A 23152-nucleotide genomic window follows, 5' to 3' on the forward strand; every position below is an offset into this window, starting at 1 on the left:
ACCGTTATAATATATTCGAAATTACCGTCATCACAGCCGAGCGATATAACGCTCTGGTGGTGATTTAGGATTTTCCGCTCCCCGAGTTGCATCACGTAGGTCTAGAAAAACGGGAGCACCGAGGCTTTTGTCCCGAATCGTCGGGATGATGTAGCGATATTTTGATGAAGGTATTCTGCACCGGGAACTTTTCTACTTGACGTCAAACGATCCTGACGCTTCGAAAAACGAGGAAGTTCTCCTCGCCGACTCTCCGATAGTTCCTCAAACTATCTTTCGGCTGCACGATATCGCCTCTTTTTTCACTACATCGCGTATCCCTTCACCGGCGAATGCCATAAATCATACGGGGTCTTCTCATTCTTCAACTTCCTGTTTAACCATACGTCGCGTCGATGTATATGGATGTCGATCATGTAATCGACTCGATATGCCCTTCGGAAAAATAAATACACGCGATTGGCACAGTTTGAAAAACTCTAGGTTTCAGTCCAACGGAAACGACGCCAAGAATACTGAAACCCGGAATCGAAAATCTTGACGGAATCAGCGTCAATTTGTTAACGCCTTGCTCCGCGATGATACATACCTACATAATATTTGTATAATTCTTGTGCACAAAATGAGTGTTAAATTTCATTTAAAATATCACTAGGCCAAGATATATTTCTATGCGCGCATAATAATGCGCGTGTCCTTTGTGAAAAAATGCTCGATCATTTTTGGGGGCAATACTCTTATACGCGTTCGATAAAAGGTTCTCCCGGAGGAAATTCTCTGGATAAATTTCGTGGCTGAAGATCCTCGAAAGAAGCGGAAGAAGAAAAACCGATGAATCAGGCCGAACAGAGCTGAGCTTCGAATAACCATTTACCGGAAGTTCCGCGTTGTATCAGCTTACACAGTCGAGCTCTGTACATCGATTACATCCGTTGCTACATACTCCCGTTTCATCATTCGCCTGATCATGCCTCTCTGAGGAGACAAAAAAACAATCGTCTCTGAGCGACTATAGGATTCGATCAAATAACCAAATTCCCCTGAATAGACAGAAGGGAAGATGTCGACTGAGCCGATCGTCGAGAAGGAATGTTACATAAACATCGAAGCCGTTTGAGCCGGCCATAGCAAATACCCACAAAATACACTAAGCCTTGTCAAAAGCTTCAGACTGCGGCAAGAGCAGGTAAAGGGCCAGTTGTGTAATTGATTATTCGATCTGATCGAATTAGCGTAAACTACAACAGAGGAGAAAAGCTTTTCGTTGCGCGAGTAACAAATTTTCGCGATGAAATTCCCATGCCGTAAGATTAGAGTTTTTGATTGCGATTTCTGGGCTGGATTACTCGTCGCTTAGCTAGTTCAGCGAGGCACGTCATTTGACAAGAGATCAATCTCTATCAACCTTAAACGAGTGTCTTACCCCACGAATCAATCATTCGAACGAAAGCAGTCTGGATTCCCGGTTTCAGATTACGACCCAAGGGCGCCTTCTTGGTATTTTTTTGTTTTTTTTTGTTGTTGTATATATATACGACGTATACAATCTACATCTTTTCGCGAAAAGAAAGAGACGGAAAGAAAAAAACATACTCCGTCAACGGCGTATGCTTTTAAGGGCGTAAAAGCGGGGGAGGACTAACGAGATAAGTGAAAAGTACGTTATTTATAAACAAATTCGTTGGATTATAAACGGAAGGTGACAATTCTGTGATGCGAAGAATATCTGTGGCAGGCTGTGCGAGAGTTTTCCGATAATTCGTAGCAGCCCACCGCAAGTGAAGGAAGAGACGAGAGAGTAAATTTTTGAAATTTTATCACCGTGAGTGCTACTGGCCGGAATAAAGTGCGCGTTTAAATGGGCTCGGTAGGTACCTACTTGCTGCATTTTACGCTATCTGCACGGTATTTGGTCTCATTTCTCGAAGCGAGATATGGAGTAGCGTCGTGAGTTCCCGGTAAATTTTCCATTTATTGCATGATAGCAGGAAATTTATTTCTTCGGAATGAAGGAGTTTTTGCGGGGGACCCTTGCGAGTCCCTTCGGCGTGAGCCTGTCACAGATCCTGAAATTTCTCCCTCTATATCTCGCGAGCATGAACGGTACCGTGAACAAATTTTCGCAGCTTGTATTTCGTCCGTTATTATTCAGCCGGAGATTTTCTACTTTCGAAAGAAAGCTCCTCTAGCAGGTTGTCCTTCTACGCTGTGCGAGAGACAAAGGAGTTAAATCCAAGACAAAGTTGCGCTTCGAAGAAATTGATGGTGTTGATTACGATCATCTCACGATCGGTATAACAGAGGTGAATTCGAACGGTGTAACCATTTAGTGGTGAAATCGAGGTCCTTCCTTAATCCCTTTGATTATACTCAAAGGGCTCGATTATACGGAATACCGCTTCCATTATGCAAGCAGAAGAACACAACAGTCCTGAACCGAATCGCCCGAGTGATGCTTGCAAATTGTTCTTCCGCTATATCCTTGCTTATTGTTCGAAGTTGAAATTGCTTGTTGGCTGGAGGAAACGAAGCTGATTGTACGCCGTGTAATCCAACAACCAATTCACCGTACAATTTCACTACTCAAAGACCATTCGGAATTAACCAATTGTGAATCGTGAATAAGTGAATAAGTTCATTTGAATTTCACCGTGAGATACTTAACGCTAATTGTTGGGTAATCCAGACTTCCACAACAATATCGGCACGTATTGCACTCTTGCGCACTACACAGACGCGATAATTTCGTACACCCTTTGACCTACAAATTGGTCGAATTACCGTTTGGCTGCTTCAATTCACCAAAATTTGCAAAATTGTTGGAAACGTATATTACGTGTGGCAACTCGCAAAATGCGTTAGCAGTTCAGATCGAAGTGCGAAACTTTTACGAATTTTTGTAACCGGACTAAAATTGCGCACAAGAATTAAATTGACATTAATTTTCTAGTTCATTCGTCTTTCGGGATATGATTGAAACGAAGATGAAAAAGACATAAAATCGAAAGCCAACATTTGATCGCCTTTGCGAAAGCGGAGCTTCCATTCGCCTCGGGTTCACTCACGTCCACCTTGCCGACTGATAGTAATCACAGTTTGTCAATTAATAATTACGGGCGACCGACAACGTGGTCGTGAATTAACAAACAGCAGTATCGAAGCCAAATCGGCGTCGCGTCATCGCTTTGCGTAACCTGAGCTTTATGTAAGTACCAGCTGTTAATAGCATCTAATATCAGCGTAGCTCGAATTATCGCATGGATGAAAATTTAATTACTCCGATCGGCAAACGCAACGCCCTGCATGGGTTCAACACTACCTACAAATTCGAAACACTTCCAGACCACCGTACGGGGACTAAAGTGATATTAATTACATCATCCTTTCCCGAATCTCACGAGAAAATAAGCACCAGATTTCGTCAAGCAGGTCGTTCCTCCGATCCATCGGACAATAGCCTTGGTTAATGCTTACAGGTTTTAATTGTATCCTGCAGGGTATCGATTCGGTGGCCGAAACGAGTGAATTAGGCAATAGTTGGGGTTGTTTGCGCTCTTCGAATAATTTTTGGATAAATATCGCAAGCCGGCTGGTTCAGGGTGACGATGGAATTTTACTTGTTTACATTTGACCCTCGGCACTTGGTTGCGACGGCGGTCCTTTATTGATCCATCAATAAGAGCATCGATGAGCATTCATCGACGCATCCCTCGACTCGGTGGGGCGAGGGGATATTTTATTGGGATTTTCCAACCCACCCTTTATCACCCACTATCCGGAGGGAACTTGAACTTGTGGCATTTAATCGGTCTTTTCAACTCTCCGCAATGCAGCTTATGCGTGCATCACGAAATTGCGAGAACCTGTCGAGTCTCAGGATTCAACCGGTCGAAAACACTGTTTAAATTGATTTAGAACCGCGGCGGATATTTCATGGGAACTTTGATGCTGGACGTTTCTGTCCCGAAATAATTTCTTCCGATTAGCAAACCATCGTCAGATTTCACAGCTCGTAGCGTGAGAGGCGGGTCGCAAATCGTTTCTTGTATTACATGTACGAACTCGACGACAGCTTCCCAAATCACATTTATTGACAGTGCGGTCCGAATTCCATAAATTATATCGTTCGAGCTTCGACGTCTTCGTCTGTTGGTAAGAGTAAATTGTCGTTTTGTATTGTAAGATTGACAAATATATTAGTAAAATCAATCGATCACTTTTCAGTACTGAAATCAAGTTCTTGGTCCGCAATTCAATGACAACCGTTTGTCTAATTTTCATTTTACCCAGTGTTATAATTACTCTTCCGCAAAATAGCTGTCATTCTAATGACAAACAAAATTTGAATAAAGGTATTACAATTTGAATCGAAAATTTTGAAAATTGGACTGAAAATGTTCATTAAAATTTGCCCAGTTTATACGATATAAAGAATTATTCTTTGAAAACTGGCCGAACCTGTAAAACACGAACTTTTTTAAAGTTCACACGTATTGATTCCCTTCTTTGGCTTTGATCGCGTGTTTCAAGGATGGCTGAAAATTGTGACTTGAACCGAGGAGATAGATTACACCCTTCGGAGGAAATGAACCTATTACAGGGAGAAAAAATTTCCTCGAATAATCAAAAATTTTTCTTACGAATACCCGATACGCGTTTAAACATTTGTGGCTATACCCCGCGAAATCACAGATTTCATCCAATGGAAAACTTGCCGTCTGCAAGCTAAATTCGTTCTGGTGATTCCGTATTATAACGAGGGGTTCGAAAAGCGCGGCCAAGATGACAGACAATCCGTTTCTACGGCTCTGGTTTCTTCGCGAGCTTCGACTAATTGGTGCTGTTATTTGCGAAAACGGCATACCGATGATCGATCGCGTCAGTCTCTTTTATTATACACGATACGTAGACGCAATCAATCCATCAGGAAACGCGCGATTCGCGATGCTTCGTTCCCACTGATCCCGGTGTTTTCGTCCAAACTACAATAACTTTATACGATAGCCGGGCTACATCGTATCTCGGGTATTGAAACCCACTTTACGAATCTCGTTGCTATAGTAAACCTCCTCGTAAAACCCCTCGCTTCCAAATTCCCCTCCGAATGTCAAGATATCGACTTTTTACGGTTAGCCCGTTATTTCCGTCACTTTTTTTCAAACACTTCTTTTTCCACTTTTCTTTCCTTCAAGATTACCGTTATACTTATTCGACCCACTGCCTCGTAACTTGCAAAAACGCGATACCTGCTAGTCGTTTTTTATGCAATCGATTTGTGCCCATTTTCACCGAGATTCGTCGTTTGTATTTCATAACATTTATCTAAACTACAATTTTTCAACGAGCTGTCATCAGCCTAAACGTTACGACGAGTTTCCGATACATGTGCTGAAACATCCAATGAGACTGCTGTTTTTTTTGGAATCGATACTATTCAGACATGCAATCAATAAACGGAGGCGACAAGCGTTTGCAACGCCTGAAGGCAGTATCGAAACGAAGATCTCGATTGACCCTCAAAGTTCTAAAGAGCACCAAAATGACAAAGAAAATTGATTAAAAGATTTCTATTACCTAATGACGTTCGATGCCCAGACAGTTGAGGTTTGGAAAATTGAATTAGATCGAAGATCGCTCGAGATATCCGAAGACTAGACATTAACTCACCAAGCCGGTCAATCTTGTCGGCGATGGAGTCCTTCGCTTGCTTGGCACCCTGGAAAACATCCTCGTCAAGAAGACCGTCTTTTCGAAGAAGTTGGCACCCTCGTTCCGTGAGGGAGTGTCTGGCATCCGGGTAATCAGCGAGGGCTTCCCAAAGGTCCCTTTTTGCGAGGCAAAACAGATCGGAGTAGCCTGGAGGGAAAGAATTTGTCCAAGATGGTTAGAAATGTGGGGGTAATCGGTAAGCTTTCGAGGACGACGTTAATGCTGCAGGTATAATACATGTGAGGCGGAAGACGTTCACGTGTACATTCTGCAGGGAGGATTTAATGCCGATGCTGAGTAACAGCGTGCGCCGAGGTAGAAAGTAGATTCCCCGTTACGTGACGTACATTTTATGCCGCTGCACCAGCCAGAGAGATTTACTCACCCAATGATCTCACGTTCGCCGTTCTTCTGTTCCCCGTTCTATTACCGGCTATCTCGAGGACGCTCACTTCACCGAAGACACTTCCCGCCCCCAGAGTCGCTAGCACTGTTTTACCGTCGTCGGCCACCACTATCAGCCGCCCCCTCTTCACTATGTACATCTCCTTGCCCACGTCTCCCTTACGGCATATGTAATCCCCAGGGCTGAACACCTGCTCAAGGATTTTCAATGGAAACGCAAGAAACGTGTGTTACATTATACTGAAATAATAACCGCGTTCCCTTTCGACGAACAACGAAGGTATTCGTTTTTCAATAGCACTTTCAGACAAGCTTACAGCTACGTGTTACCAAGGGTTGCTTTTATTGGGATAATAATAATAAAATAATCATCGATCTCTTTGGTCGAGACACCCCGAGGATTATCCTTTTTCGCGACTTGGGAGCTGATAAGCGAAGGAACTTGTAATTGAAATAAATATAAAAATAAAGGTTGCAGCGATCGACGGACCCGAAATATGTGGGGTTGCTGAGTTTATTTAAATCACCTGAAGGCGAAGCTTGAGCACCAATTCTTCCAGCAATCCAGGCTCGCAGTCTTGGAATATTCGAACCTGCTTCAAGGTGTCCAGGTGAACGTGAATTGCAATTTCCGCTTTGAGCTTATCGGGAAGAGCTCCGAGTACTCGTTCCTCGTCCAGCGCCTGCAGGCACCGAAACAGGATGAAGAAATTTAGGTTTATGTCTTATTGCAGAACGAAGATGAACAGACTCAAGCCTGAGCCGGAGAAAAAGATTGGCTTGAAAAATCCGTGAATACGCTCTGTAATATTCGATACGAAAATGGATCACGATCGCGAACGCTTAAGTCGCTCATCTTTTCCTCCATCGACGATTCAACGTTCCGTCTTACGAAGGGAGCGGATAAGAAGTCTTTGAAAAAACTCTTACTGTTCGCGAAAGAAGAAGAAAAAAAAAAAAAAACATCCATCGAACAAAGCTACTCGGAGTTTGAAAACGTTTTACGGTTTACAGAGTATCGCGTACAAGACACGTTCGAAGATGAATCCGCTGCCCACTTGTCTGCTTCGTGAAATACCCACCGGACTCCGCTCGACCTAGTCTTACAAAAAGGGGGCAAGGATACCAAAGAGTAGGCGATGTTCGGATGTCGAGCGTTTTATGAAAACTGCTGAAAAACTTATGGCGACGAATTTCCCCCGGTACCTAGCTACGTTCGTCCTCATAGTCGCCTTCCGCCTCGCGGCGTGGTCGAGAGGCGCAAAATGTGAATTGTAGCGAAAAGCCTCCCTCGACTTTCGCTACTTTAAAAGCACTTCGACACGGCCCCGTTTGACATTTACTCAGCGACTCTCGTCCGCGTGTATCAGCTTACTTAACACTTTCGCGACAATGACCAATGTGCAATATTGTCGAGGTGTGCTCGATTGTCGTCGGTGATTCACCCCGAAGGTATAATAAATTGCTCACCTGTTTGTTCGCCCAGGTGTAAGCGAACCACCTTATCACCCTGGCCTCCAGCTCCGTGGAAACCTTCCGAAATTGCATGTACTGCTTCACGCCGTCCATGCGGTTCTGAAATTCAACTCTAGCGACGTTCATGTTGCTTATCATGCTACCGATGTTTCCAACGATCGTTGCGAATATCAAAACTCCAGCTAGAAAGTCGGCAACGACGAAAAGGTACTCGGCGTCATTTTCCGGCTGCGGTGTTTCACCTGCGGCGGTAGAAATTTCGGTGAAAATCAACTTTGCATCACCAACGACGTACGGACTTGGTGAAATTTTCGAGTAGAAAAAAAAAGAAGAAGAAGAAGAAAACAAATTTCAACCAGTTTCTTAAAGCGTTATATCGGCGTAGACATTCGGGGGTTATTAATGTTTCCGGTCATGTGGGGAGTTGAAAAGAAATGAATGATAACCGATCATTTTCGTTTACGTTCGCACGGTTATAGTCGTTTATTCATGATGGAGATTCTACGGAATGAGTATAAAACCAACGCACGCCATAAAAAGTCGCGTTGCGTTTGCCGACCCTTTTTCCATTACCCCTCGTGTCTGTGTTATATATATTCACGTTGAAGGAAGTTTACCGTGTGTTCCGCAGATACGGGAGAAGATGTAAGCACTTCGATACATATTACAACCGTCTACCCAAAACGTTCCTCTGCCCCCGAAGTGGATATACGAAACCGCTATAAAACATATCGGACTAAAAAAAGAAAAGCGGAAGACGAAGAAGAAAAAATACTGAACGCTGCTGAAGATTGAAGGTTCCGGCAAATTGATCCCGTCCGATATTTCTCTCTTCGGTAAATAGTCCACGGTGAAAGGTGGCAGCTGAGAAAACCAGCCCGAGTCACCCTTCGGAGATGAAAAGAATAAAGGTCGAGTCACGTCGTGATCATTTTCTCAAACAAGATAGCTGATTGAAGTATGACGGTGAAAGTCAGCAATATCAATTATAGTCCAAGTCTTTACGATACTCGTTACGGTTTCTCGATAAAGAGACGTGCGATCACATCGGCCACAATTATAACACGTATAAGAAAAGAGGAAGTTACCAGTTTCGAGAGGAAAATAATTACACTGGTTATAAGTCAACTAGAACGGGGACCGAATTTTTGCTTATATCGTTGACTTTCTTTTGCAAGCGTATGAAATTCAATGTTACACAAGATGACACTGATTTTCCGTTTTTTTTTTTTGTTTTTCTCTTTTTTAGAATTCCACACATACCTGCTGTTACCAGTGACGAGAAAAACTATTCGCGAAAGCCGTGTCGTGTTATGTTTCAGACTCCAGACCGACGCGACGGTCTGGAGTAACATTGGGGCTTTGTTTTGTGTTTCGTAAAAAGATACCCTAATACGCATTCTGCTACGAAGAATTTTTTTCCAAGAGAGGGAGGGAGAGAGAGAGAGAGAGAGAGAGAGGGGAGGGGGACAGAGAAAGGCAGACGAAGTTTAATTGGTTTTCGTTATAGCTACTGCAGTCTCCGAGTTAGAATTATTACACAGAGTAAATCGTGTAATCTCAAACTTTGGAGATTTTGCTATCACAAGACAATTCGATTTGGCGGCTCGTATAATACTCGCCGTGCACACGTACCTATCGGATATTGTACCTATGTATCCACCATTCCATCCGTCGGGAAACTCTTGTGTGTACTAGGTGTGTGTATATTTACGCACGTGGATGGATTCGTATGCCGAATGCTCGCCTATGGTTGTACCTACGTATGTATGCATGTAGCTGCCTGGGTCGACGAATCCGCATTCCGCATGGCAACAGCTGGGTGTCAAACGCAATAAGGTACCGTTGTATTGTTTCGGTTCGAAGGGTCGGCGGCAATTTTCTTTACGGGCACATTTAGTTGGTGTTCTCCATCCCGAATGAACGAACAACCCTCGCTAATTAATTCAAGGTTGTCCACCGTCGGGATTTCCGTGATTCTCCAAAGAATCGTAGACCGGTCGAAAAGGGGTCGTTATAAAAATTACCATTTCACACGCGCTGAGCCTGACGAATCTCTCCTTAGCGATTTATCCCCCACCATTCGGGTATTCCAACTTGGCGTGGGCACTTCAAACTTCTATAATTTTCGTATACGAGGTAGGGCCGCAGGTACCTACAGACTCCTAATTTTAAAGAGAATGTAGTCCTCTTCCTTCCTTTGCTCTGATTTTCGTACCATATTATAGTTGAAAACTCTTTCAACGACCGTTATTCCTGAGCTACTCGACTTTAAAACCAATTTACCATGGTTCCGAATGTCGTTCTTGCACCTAACAACGTGCACATGGTTCGTTTGTCTCGATCAATCTCATAGAAATTTTTCACCGCACGTAATACCAATAGCACGGATTTTTTATCAAACCTTGCGCGTCCACGGGTCAGAATTTTATTCATTTCCTCTTGATCCAATTCCAAGAATTTTGAAACCTGAGATTATATTCTATTTTCAATCAAGCTCGTCGCGATTCACCGCTGCTGTGCTCCTGTTGCCGCATCGGTTCGATCAAACACTCTGTCCCCGGTTTTATTCATGCAAAAAAAAAAGTGGGACTGAACGAAGTACGCACGCAGCGCTGTATCAACGAAAGCGAATATTCTCCTTTGCTTGCTCTCGCTGCTGACGTTCGTTATTATTTTCCCCTCTTCAACTAAGGATAAACAATTTCTTCCCCCCATTCTGTAACCAGAAATTACCTAGCAGATAACCTACGGTTAGAATTAGACGAGTGCGTTAGGTATCCCGAGTTTCAAAGTTACGTACACGCACAAGAGTCGCTCGGAGCATTGGTAAGGATTGTAAGGCACTTAAACGGGGGTTAAAGGCTAGATAAAGATTCTACGCGCGGCTTCTGCAGATACCGTAAGAAATAGTCGTTGGAATACAGCCAGACTCTCGAGTACTCACCAATTGTTGTCAGGGTAAGTGTGCTCCAGTAGAAGCTGTAGATATATTGTCGGGCGAGAGAGGCGTTCCTGGCTCCATTCAGGTTGTAAACCCAATTGTCGGAGCCAAATCCCACCACGTAGCTGATCGCAAAGTACAGACATGCATTCCAGTGGATGAGGACTAGGATGGCGAGAACCACCTGTAACAAGGGAACCAGAACCCGTTCACACCCTCCGACATCGATTCTTCATCCTCGGCTCCTCTCCGTCCTCGATTTGTCCGCGTGGCCGCACCTACCTTGCATATCCTAAAGGCATTCGGGTATCCGGTTCGGGTTTCAGTCTTTTCGAAGTATTGCCACATTCGGGACAACTTCAGTAATCGATTGGTCCTTACAATCACGGGACACGGTACCTGAAACACATTGATACGATGCCTTGACTCGATGGAGATTTGAACACGCGTTCAGCGGATGAACTTGCCCCGATTTCGGTCTCGATTCCCCGAGTAACTTTTCAAACAAATCTACTTGAACGCGTCAACTTTCCATCGCGGTATTTCAACACGGCAACGCCTTTTCTCCCCAATTTCCTTCTTCTTTCGCGGTAACAATCTCAGGCTGCACAGTTCTGTAAAAAGTGCGACCCTTGATTTATGGGTGCGTTCCCTGCGAAGCTGAACGATAGAAGCGAGAGAAGGGAGAAATGGTACTTTAACAACGACAAATTAGATTCCCGGACAAAAAGCTTGTCTTGACGTCTGAAGGATATTCGTGGCTCGCCGTGATATAAACGGTTTGCTGCTGTTCATCCACTTATCGGAAAACTCTGCATTTATCAGAGCCGGTATTTGACTCAGCTCCGGGTGAACAAGACGATGCAGCGTCGTGATTTAATTAAGTTTAGGAGCCAATGTTACTCGACCCAGTGACAATTGATTTTCGAGCAACATGACCTACAACCATCGACGTAAGTGTGCCCATCCACCCGGTGCCTAACCCTTTTATCGATCTTCTTGTACGATTTTCTATCGCAGCAGCATATCCCACGATTCTGATCTCAAGGCACCTGGCCGCGTAGTCGGTCGAATCGAGACAACTGCCAGATGTCTCGATAAAATCAAGCTTTTTGTGCCAGAGTCGTGTCAGAAGCAGAGATCCACCCTCCACGTTATCGGGTGACTGCGGCAGTGTTATTGCCTCGAGGGTTTCGCGACCCGAAATATAATAATGCTCCTTTGAAATAATATATCGATGGCTACCCAGCGTTCGTAGAATTCCCCGATTTTCTCTTTGCAGCTTAGTCAATGTCCCGGGACCATCGGCATTAAGGACGTTACGAGGAGTTTCCAATGCCGATAACACGAGAGGGCAGAAAAGGATATACTCTGGCAAATGGTTACCTGCACTTGGCAGGAGCTTGGACTCCACCAAAAGTAGGCGAGATCCGTGGGAAAAATAGCGAGGAAATCCAGCCGCCATCTAGCAGTCTTGAAGTAATGCTGTCTGAGCCGTTTCGCATCCCTTACCATCAATCCCTGCTCCAGGTACCCTGAAAGAAATAAAAATTATCACACCAGAGCTCGCAAGTCTCCCGCTTCTGCCCCCAGTCGTAAAGCCTCTCGAGATTCCTTTCCTCAGTTGGATATGGATCGCTGCACGTATCCATCTCGCACGGTTCTGAACCCCAATTAAGACCCTTACGTGCAGGCTTAAGCCGTACTCGCGGTCACTCTCCTTGATGCCTCGAGTGGTCATCCAGCTGTCATACATATTGATGGATTGGAGTTCCGCAAACAAACGAGATACCAACTGTAATCCAGCCAAGAGGCGGTATGGATTCGGAGCTAACAGGTTTCCACCTCGTTCAGCGTCTCTGGAATTCTATCAGTTGCAGGTAACCCAACCTGCGGAAATGATATCCGGTATGCGCGAGGGTTGCTTAACTGGTTGATTGACTGTTTAAGGTTACAAAATTGTGCAGAAATTTTGAAATTGTGATTATGACAAAAAGCCGAGCTTTCGACGCTTGTCCAAGTTTCTTTTCGCCTTTGACATTAATCTCTTTCCTGTAAGTGCCTTTGGTGTGTGTTATAATTTATATGTATGTGTGTGAAAAGTCGGGCTTCTTCGAAATACAATTTCGGATATTGGTTCTGCAAGAACTTTGACCCAATAACTGCAGACGATTTCGTCGGCCATTCGTCGTTGTGCAAATAATGCGAATACCGAACATTTGCTACACCCCGACGAGTGACGGAAAGAGCTTAAAAAAAAAAAGAAAGTGGAAAAAAAGCGTTTCGAATGAAAAATATTCCAAATCAGACAAATCGATCGGCTCACCGAGCAATCCCAGGAGCAGCATTCAAAATAGAATTTCATTTCATTCCATCTTTTTTACCCTTCGTCTCCGAAAGCGAAGCCACTCTGCCGAGAATCGAGCCGATTTAAGTTTCGCAGTTCCCGAGGGACGCGTCGAAGACCCCAACTGTTCTCTTCCGCCCATGTTACATGCATATTTCCTGGAGAATTTCCAGCTACGAATGAGGGGGAGGAAAAATGAGTTCCCGGCTACCTTAAAACCGGGCGCCAGCCGCCTGTCTAACCTTTTCTTGTCCGTCTCCGTCATCCCGTGCAATATTTCGTTAGTTTAAGGACACACGTGTTGCCCGGTGAACACGAACCCTCCGGGACGTCGGGTCGGGTCAAAGATCCAATAAAGGAAAATACAGTAATAACGGGGATAGAAACGTCTGTCATTGGTGGAAAAAAACGGAACAACCCGGCTCCGGGACTCGGCTGCGTTTCATTATCTATTATGAATAATTGTTTGCTCAAAAGCAATTAGCCAAGACGATAGTGAGAATAGCAATTACACCACCGGTCGCCCCTTTCATCGCGCCCTCAGAGCCTCGCCCTGGGACGACGTCGAGGTGGAGGAGAATCTATTAGATTGACGGATTAAACGCTGTTTGAATTCGCGACATTTGCAGACCGCCGTTGCTGTTGCTGTTGCGAAGGGCAGTCGCTGTAACTTGGTCGATTGTCATGGCGAATATACGGTAAACCGCGTTAAGAACGCGTCGAGAAAATTGATAGCGTTGATCGATCTTCGGAGAGTCTCAGCGCGTGTAAGTGTGTGCGTGCGTGTGTGTGTTCAAGTCAAATTACCTACCAACTCCCTTGAGCTCAAGACGTAATTCCGCCAGCTCGCTACTTCACGTCTGCATGTACTCCACTTTGTTACTTATTGATCACTACACAGGAGAAAACGTTGTACAGTATACTCTGCGCATTAGCGATCGTCGAAGTAATTAAGGAACAATACAATTAGGGTAAACGCAGAGCCTTTCATGACACCCGGGGGAAAATTGGTCGGTAATTGTTCTTGCATGCAACGTTTTGTCGTCCGTCCAGACTGACCTCGGTGTCTCGCTCCTACTCGAACACGCGATCAATTGCGATTATACGCAAGTCCCATTTCGTCGCGGCATCAGGGACCATTGCATTTTTTCCGAAGATACTCTCGATCGCAATACGCAAGACTATATATTTTAAACAGAGCCTGATTTTCTCAGATGTTTGATAACTTTTCCTGTGCTGTAACTGTTGTAACGGTACGGATTTACCGAAACTCTCGGGACCGGCAGCCCTTTTGCTTTCTAGTGTAGATCGTTCTTGGTCCCATTGGCTCAACCTAATCCACGTGGCTGACCCGGACTTCCGCGAAAATGGGATGGAGAAGGACAGCGCAGACCTTGAGTCTCCTTGAAAGTTAGGTTGAACTCGTTGAGAATCGAGAGTGTTTAGGCTTACTTCGAGGCGGGTTCGCGGAAGTTGTGTTTTAATCGGCAAAAAATAACACCTTCAAATCGACCACTGAAACTTCGGGCATATCTCCTTTCCCCGAATGTATAATATAAAACGGGGTTTTTCTCTCTTCACGAATTTCAGAATATATAAGAATTAAGAGAAATGGAATCTCTTTTTCCAAGAATTCGAGATACCCGCATTCGTACGTGGAAAAAAAAAGTATCTTCCGGCCTCTGGTATGTGACAAAAAAATTTCTGAAACGCAATTTCCGTCTCAACCACTGCGACCTCCGTTGGTGAACCGAAACTTTCGACTTTTTGAGCAAATGCTTGCTTTGGCTTTATGGAAAAACGCCTCGTTTTGGCTGCTGTAATTTACTACTGAACAACCATGCCGAGAATTTTCGAAGTTATTCGAATATATTTTTATTCGCTCTCGCTTCAATATAACACGTTATTTTTTCATCTAACTTGTTTAAAATACTCTGTAAAAGTTTAAGCCCGTTTTCTTTTTTCTTTGCGAATTTTGACGTACGAAATACCTTGTTCCGATTTACAAAATATCAGATTCAACGCGCAAGAATGATTTTATAACAGACAAATTTGGAGCGAAAATTTTCACCAGTTTTTCAAAGACAGACGTATTTTTTCTTACAACTTTTTAACCGCCCTTTCTTCTTCGCACAGACCTACCCGGCGCTCGTTTAGTTCATCTCTAAATTACCTCCGAGTTACCCAATTTTCCCGGTAATTTATTTTCACGCCGCAGAAGGACAATTGCTACAAGCCCCGCAATTTCAGCCACTTCACTTTCACCGTCACGTGACGTCGCGTCTTCTTGATTCTGCAATTCATACCTACAAAATCTTCTTCTATCGCAGGAGGACTCCGACGACTACGGATATAACGATAGGTTCCAGTTGATAGATTTTTCTTCTTACGCAGAAGAAATTTACAAGCGATTCGTGAAAGAGCCGTGAACACTTCCGTGCCTGTGAATTCGGTTTGGGTAGTAAAATTTGGGTTTGAAAACAAACGAGGTTATTAAGCGAGTGAGGGGGTCCTTCCATGCAAAAATTTTCCTTATACCAAATAAAAGGCAAATAAAATTTTCCAATTTTCTTTCTCTTCTTCTTCTTTTCACCTGAAAATTTTCGCGTCCCGAACCTGACGCTCGAGTTAATGACTACATTACATCTCAACCCGTTCATATCTAAGAACAAATCGAACAGTAAATGTAAAATCAAATTCAATTTAGACGATGACGAAGAATTATTAATGTAATTTTTCAAACTACATTTTTATTGCTATTCAATTCTTTCTCATGGTTATAAGGCGAGTATTTTCGACGAGTCCTGAACGAACCAAAGACAAGTGAATGTAAAAAGTAAAGTATATGGTACACATGTATTGTGTACCGACGGAGACAGTGAGGGAGAGGAAAATAATTAAAGTACGTAGATTCGCGAGAAAGGACATGGCAATGGGAGATGAATGGCATCGATTTATCCTCAGGAATCGAGACCATATTTCGTGCCGATTGTGCGGGGTATCGAGCTTCTGCACTGATTGTTAATTTTCAATACTCTCCGCGGAGCCCTTGAATTTTAATTGAACGATATTATTGTAAATGGCGACCCACGCCGCCACCGCAGTCCTTAAATTTTATCTGAACAGGACACTCGTGTAATGAAAATAGGGGCATGACAAATCCGTGCGATCATATAACAAGGCAAAAGCATGGGTGTATAGAGTGGTGGAAAATTTATACGTACACGTCGATATGATATACATATACGTATATATTTTAAGTCGAGCTAAACACGCAGTCAACTGTAAGGCAGAAATTAACGAGCCTCGAGGCCAGGGCTTAGAATCGCAGTGACATTAATTAGATAATTACCTTCGTGAGCGTGAACGATAATATCCAGAAGGTAAATGGCATCGCAGACGTAGTCTAGGAGGTACCAAACTCCGGGGACGGCGTTGTTCAACTCCCAGAAAACAGCGCGACCAACGACGAACACCAGATTGTAAAGTACCGCAAGCGAAACGACCAGCAGCCACTGTAATAACCAATCGATATTGTTCCATCATTCTGTGAGAGAGGCTTGGGCTTCTCCTCGGAGGATTGTACAATTGTACAAGAGGGCAGTGAATTCTCCGAGGGTAATTTGTCACTGAAAATTGTCACGAAAAGCCATAGAATCGAACATATTCCCGATCATACATTTTCATATCAAATAAATGTTTTCGCATTATGCCGATGATGAGTCACAACTTTCAGTGATCAAAAATTATCTCATCAGCGTGAACGCATATAAATAAGTTTTTATTTCTCCTCGAGTTTTAGGGTTTAACGGAACGAATGTGCCAAATGAACCTTTTTTTTCTCTCGAATATCCAACAGCTGTTGCATTCATCCCTTACACAGTTCACACGATTCAAATATTACACAGATGAAAAAATACCAACACCGCGTTCCAATTTTTTATCGAGACTGATGTTCCGAATTTTTTATTTTTCATTGTTCCTTACCGTCGATCAAACTCATGCCTGTGTATTGATCGAGAATCGAATCCAGCAGCTGTACGCCGCTACAGGAGCAGCGAAGCTCCGGTTCGCGGTTGATTTTCAATGTACCTATTCTGGGGTTGGTGCAAAATTGACGTGAATAGGGAAAGCCGGTGTTAATATTTATCTGAAAACCTTTTCCCTCCGACCATGGCTATTTGTTTACTCATTTACCCGACCAGCTGTAATCAATCACTTTGCGGGGGCAGAGGAATTAGGCACCCGTCAAGTGCGTGCGTACAGCTGACGAGAAGCAAAAATTAACGAATAGGCAGTTGATCGTAGAATTTCCTTGCGATATCCTCTCGTTATTCCTCGCAAAGCGGTGCTGGTCCTATTCGCGAAAATCCCGTCCCTCGTAACTTGACAACTTTCGAGAATTTCGCTCCCACACAGCTCCCGCAGTCAGCCACATAATCGATAATCTCAGTAACCTACAAAAGAAGCTTCTACGAGGGGCGAAAATCGAAAATCCTTTAGCAATGCCCAGAGGGGTTCTTCCTGACTTATGGGACGGATTTGGTGCCACGTCCACGTTCCGACCCGAGAGCCGTCAAACCGATTTTTAGCCCAAAGCAGCAATAAGATGATATTGAAGTTTGTTTACCGCTGGGAGATCGAGAGAGCTCAATATCAACGGATCCAAGTACACCAGCCACGCTTTCGAGCTCGGGCTTCAATTTATAAAGGTGCAAGCTGAATGCCGGAACCGTTCAACAAAGTGTTGCAAAAACTCCGAGAGTACCACCGGGTAGCTCGACTCGAGCCATCTGTCATCGGTCATCATTCATCGTCGGTTTCTGGATCCTTGTGAAACCTCGAGTGAAATGCTCGCTCAAATTATCCACGCGGTTGTTTTCCGCGAGGAAAAAAAAAATACGTTTTTTGTAATCTAGATAGGATTGTTTTCCGGGAACTTAGTGTAATTCTCACTCATCTCGAGATTTACAATTTCAGAAATGCGAAAAGTTTGAAAAGGTGAAAAATTTATTCGATCCAAATTACATCGAGTTAACTGCAGTATCTATATCTTACAGGTATGGACTATACTTCACACCACTGAAATTACTCTCACCCTTAATAAGATCTACTTACGATATTCAAAGTAAATTTACGCGAAGTTAGGAATAGACTTTGCACCCCTTCAGATCTAAAGAGGAGACTGGATCGCGTTATCTTGCCTCGTAAATAAATCAAATTCAAACGTTAAACCAAAATTCAGGTATTTCAACTACGGTCTTTCTTGCTTCACTAAATGTACCAAAAACACCTCACCGTATAATGGCAAAAGATTATTGTATGTATGAGTTCTTAGGAGCCTCTACGGGAGAAGATGTATATCAATTTTCGTTGAATTAATCACAAGTATAAAACTTTGACGAATCGTCAAATTGAAACTGGATACGATGCGCGCCAATGTAAGCTCCGTGCGTTATTTTTACCAGAAGTTAATTGAGACACTTGGCGTTCTGATTGATTGGCAACGGTTCAAATCTTGTAAAGAAAGCTTCGGCGGATGAATCAATAGTCAAGAATCTCGATTCTTCTCTAATTGGAGAGCGTGAATTTTTCTGTAGGAAAATGAAGGCAAATCGATTCGTGCAATCTTATCTGATACGACAATATTGAAAAGAATACCTAAATAAGAAACGAGAAGAGTTCTCCGCAATTTAATTCAAAGTACCTCGCGTCACATAATTTAATACGTACCACAATTTCATTCGAAGCGCCCTCCGTTAAAAATCAATTACCTCGTTATTATCAACCGCGCAGGTTTGTTTGATGTCAACGATGACGTAGCGATAATTTCCGGATCAAGGCGTCTCGATAAATAGTTTAAAACCCGTCAAGACGTTCGTGCAAGGAAATGTGAAGTGGGAGTATCCCGCTCGGGATCGAGCCCAAGGAGGATATCGTACGTATACAACTGGGAGGCAGAAGATTCCAGAACTTGAATTAAGGCGATGGATTATCGTAGATACGTGGGTGGAAATTCGAAGAAACGTGGGCGCGGGCAACGAGGTTCCTAAACGCGGATTCAACGGATATAGAGCGCGGTGACGACGCCGGGGAATCGACTTCTGATTTCAGGGTTCTTCGATTCATTTGCCCCCTCATTATAACCTCACGTTTCATCCTCTTGCCGAGTACACCGCAGTGTAGCGCCTGTGGAATAAAATCCACGATTCACTGAAAAAGGACTCAGCGACGTTACGCAAGTTCGAATATCACGTGCTCAAAATGACCGTCGTTATTTCGAATCGAAAGGTCAAATACATAACCGTCGGTAAATCAAAGGCGATCAAAGACAAAGAACGTTGATTCGGCTCTTTTTTACTCATTTTTTCCTTTATATATACATGTGTAACAGTCGGTCAATTGGAACGATCTGGTTTTTCAATTCTGAGATAATCTCTTGGGGACCCGATTAATTATCACTCGTAGATTGGACAAGTATCGTACGGTGTTCGTTTTGAACCCGGATATGGTTTATCAAAGCTTTGAGAAAAAGTGAGTTTTGCAAGCTCATTATTTCCGAACGAGCCTCGCGGGATTACACGCGCAATTTTCATTCCAAAATGCCGGCTTTGTTTGTACTGTATTAAGTTCTAGATTCTTCTAGATTCAGGTAAAACCATGAATCAACAAATTTAACTGCATCGTCAAAGAGAACGGACTAATTTCAATGCGCGTTGTATAACAAAGGAAAATTCATCCCCGGCGCTTGATGTATTTGAAATTTTGAAACTCAAGCGTCCATAATTAAAACGGGCGCTTTCAGAACCGCCATATATATACCCGCAGCTATTCTTCAGGGATTAATAAACACATTCTCTCTTTTCCGTGGAATTTCTTCATCACCTCTATCCACGTCATCGCAACGCAGACACGTCGTACAGAGTCTCTTGTAAACGTCCTTGGGATGATTTAAGCGAATTGCATCTCGTTCCCAAAATTTCTCCGAAAAGGTGTCTCGCGAAAAGTGAAAACCCGAATGAATGAACGAACGAAAGAATGAATGTCCTGTGACGGCATCGCGAAAGGATTTTCGATGCGAGCCATTATCCTTCCTCCTCCCCAACCGAAACTCTGGCCGAGTTATACGCATAGAGACTCGCGTGTCTTCCAAGGGTCAATCACCGATGATCCATAGGCTCTGATCGGCTGACGTACGGTATCCGTCCAATATTTTTGCTCCCCCGTTGTCGGTGACAGACGCAATTCGTAACGCACGTGGCGGGCTAGCATATCGCACTACGTTAAATGAGGAGTATTTTTTCGATCTCAACCACAAATCGCGGTGATCATTTTTACGCCGGTGCGTGCTCAAACTGTAACAACGTGCTTGAAAAATTACAAACAAATGTGGGAAAAGTGTAGGAGAATGAAGAGTGCGGGTGAACGATGATAACGAGAGTGAGAATAACGAAGGTCGTCAATGCGGGGTGGCAGAAGGCTGGGGAGATGAGAGAAGAGAAAGTAATGGGATGCGACAAAGAGCTAAAGAAAATAATGGGCCGGTACTCACTCTGTAGTGAAACGGGAGGGTTGGGTCAATGGCGAGACGATGTCCCCAACAGCACGTGGCGCTGTGTTCGGGCGATGCCGAGGCACCGCTGCCCTGAAACTTCGCTAGGAAACCGTCCGGTTCCCGGTCTTTTTTTCGTTTTCTCGGCCGGCATTTCCACATCCTCTGAAAACCAGAAGACAATTTCATTACCACCACCTTACTCTGTCCGAAATTCGAAACCTCCTCACCTGACTCCCTTTCAGGCAGGAAATCAAAATCGAATGTTCCCTCAAATTTGAATGAGACATTTTTTAGAGAAATATATCATTCAAACACGACGTGCAGCTGGTTACAAAATATTGTTTTATTATATTTTTAGTAACAGATTGTTAAAACGTAAATTCTTAACTAACATGTAATTTACATAGATCATTTGTTCGGGATCGAAGTTTTCAATTTATTCACCATGTAAATTTTCTGATGAGCCACGTTCGTATTTGAGTCATATTATACTCGTATATGTAGGTAATTTCTTTTTGCCGAAGCACGGTTTCCGGATTTTTTTTAGGGGGCGGGAGAGGGAGAATTTCGCCTCGTGTTAATCGATTTATAACCGTGCAGGCGCAGGGCATCCGCTGGTCGCTCTCTCCCGGAAATTGCGATGATCGTAGTTTATGATCGGGAATGAAATTCGACACCCCTCATCCCCGCTGCCGTTGCCTGCGGTTAATTTTAGGGTAATAACCCCAATTGAGAGGAACCGACCAATCGGTAAGGAAACTCGCGGGTAATGGTTGAAAACCATTGGATGCGGTGCGCAATTACCTGAAGACGATTGGTAAGACGATGAAGGCGGCGATGCAGCTTCTCTGAATTCCGGATGCTGTCGCAGGTATCCTCCATAGCACCGACCTCCTGGAATACAGCCGGAAATTTCTATCCTTAGTTAACGTATCGTCGATTAATTCTCAAAAGCGATGCTAGGAAAAAAACAAACTTACGCGTTCACGTGCAACACTGAACTATAAAACAAGACGCGTGTATTCCGTACCTTTGAACAATAGTCCGATTTCTCACTTTTGCTACGTATATGTATAATGTATGTATATATATACATATAATGGAAATGAAAGCAAATTTTATGCAAATATTCGATTAAATAATATGTATATAGCCTGCATTGAAAATTCCGCAGAGTTAGCTTGGGAACTTCTTTTCGAATTCGGCACATCGGTGCCCCCTTCTCATGGTTAAACATCCGAAACTTAAACCCGGTCCTATTCACTCATTCAGCCCTGACCCTTAACCTTCGCGGTAGTCTTATCGCGGAAATTACCTTCGTTAAAAGTACGCCCGCGAAGCGACGCGCTACGCGGCGAAAATACATAACAATGCGAAAATGTGGAAATTCCATTGAATATTTCTCTCTCTCTCTCTCTTGTTCTCGCCATCTTTCTTTCTCTCTGTTACTTATTTGTTCGGTTTTTATTTTTATTTTTTATTATATTTTACTTTCACTTTACCCTACGCGTACTTCTAACCCTCCACTGTATTAACATTCTATTTTTCTTCATACCTTTATACTTCTACATATTTGGTTTCGCCACTTTTTATTTCTTGTTACTGCTTCATTTGTGTAACTAATTCCCGTCCAGCATTGCCTTGGGCGTAATAAATCTTATCTATCTATCTATCCCTCTGCCATCTTCCGTTCGTTCCATCGATTCTTTCTGTTCCCAGCTTCTAAATTTGTTTAACATTGTTATGGATAAAAGTAAAATAATATTCTATTTTGTTCTCTCCCCCCCCCCCCCCCTTTCTCACTCTCTCTCTCTCTCTCTACACCATCTTATAGAAATTCTTTTCCCGTAAGCAGAAGTTCTTCTCCACTCTTATAATTTGGGTTAATCTGATCCGCATTAGCGTGAAAGAAAGACGACGAAGCGCGTTTGTTGATAGCCCGCGGTTCTCATCAAGGTACGGAGTAATAATCTCCGCGTATTCGCGGCATGGAAGAGAACGGAAAAATGATGAAGGTAAAAGAAAGGCAACGTCGTTTGAAGAAGACACGACGTCGTCGTTGAATGCCTCGCCGAGTTTCAGACGGAGCTTATCGCTTTCGCCTGAACGCTTCTTCGCCAAGCTCCGTTGGTTTTGGCCGTCGCTCTGGATGGCCGGACTGATTGATCGAGCGGCCGATCGGTCAAGAGGCCATTCCCCATCGGCCCAATTATTAACCGAACACGTACGGGGCTCGTGCTTTTAGTACCGCAATTTTCGCACTTTTTCACCGAGCGAACACGTCGGAAATTGTGGAAAAAAACGACGAGAAAAAAAAAAAAACAATTTCCTACGTCCCAATTTTATAATAAATTTAAAAAAAAATTATAGTAAAAGACAGAAGGCGAAACTTATTTAATTAAATTTCTTCGTTCATCTGTCTTATAATTAGTGATTCCCTGGAGGAAATTTTCGTTGCAAAATTCTTCGATAATTCCGATAATTTTCTGCGATATAATTATAATACAGCAGGAAAATGATCTATGAAACAAGATTTTTCACTACACACACGGAGTACAAATCAGAAAACCAATGATTGCATGCAATAAATGAAATAAATTTGTCTGAAATATTTATAGATTTGGAATTTGTTCAGACTAATTTTTTTTTTTTTTTATTGCTTGTTAATTGGTAAGTGACGGGTCGTGTGCCATAATTCAGGTGCTTTTTCAACGAG

The 23152-nt window shown here is 43.4% G+C and overlaps 1 protein-coding gene across 3 annotated transcripts in view; it reads right to left on the reverse strand.

Annotated features, from left to right (window-relative positions):
* The window catches only part of LOC124174849 (cyclic nucleotide-gated cation channel subunit A), a 66537-nt gene that overhangs the window by 2934 nt on the left and 40451 nt on the right, over positions 1 to 23152 (reverse strand). For 2 of the 3 annotated variants that reach the window (XM_046554415.1, XM_046554414.1), the window contains exons 4-13: positions 21241 to 21330; positions 20434 to 20598; positions 16234 to 16396; positions 11921 to 12069; positions 10817 to 10933; positions 10538 to 10718; positions 7585 to 7832; positions 6642 to 6797; positions 6095 to 6305; positions 5668 to 5856 (exon numbers count right to left, since the gene is read on the reverse strand). In XM_046554415.1, the coding sequence (XP_046410371.1) occupies positions 5668 to 5856; positions 6095 to 6305; positions 6642 to 6797; positions 7585 to 7832; positions 10538 to 10718; positions 10817 to 10933; positions 11921 to 12069; positions 16234 to 16396; positions 20434 to 20598; positions 21241 to 21330 (1669 nt within the window). The remainder of the gene's footprint in view (positions 1 to 5667; positions 5857 to 6094; positions 6306 to 6641; positions 6798 to 7584; positions 7833 to 10537; positions 10719 to 10816; positions 10934 to 11920; positions 12070 to 16233; positions 16397 to 20433; positions 20599 to 21240; positions 21331 to 23152) is intronic. The other variant, XM_046554416.1, reaches the window with a different exon arrangement.

The sequence above is a fragment of the Neodiprion fabricii genome, chromosome 2 (genome assembly GCF_021155785.1).
Source record: "Neodiprion fabricii isolate iyNeoFabr1 chromosome 2, iyNeoFabr1.1, whole genome shotgun sequence".
Lineage (NCBI taxonomy): Eukaryota > Metazoa > Arthropoda > Insecta > Hymenoptera > Diprionidae > Neodiprion > Neodiprion fabricii.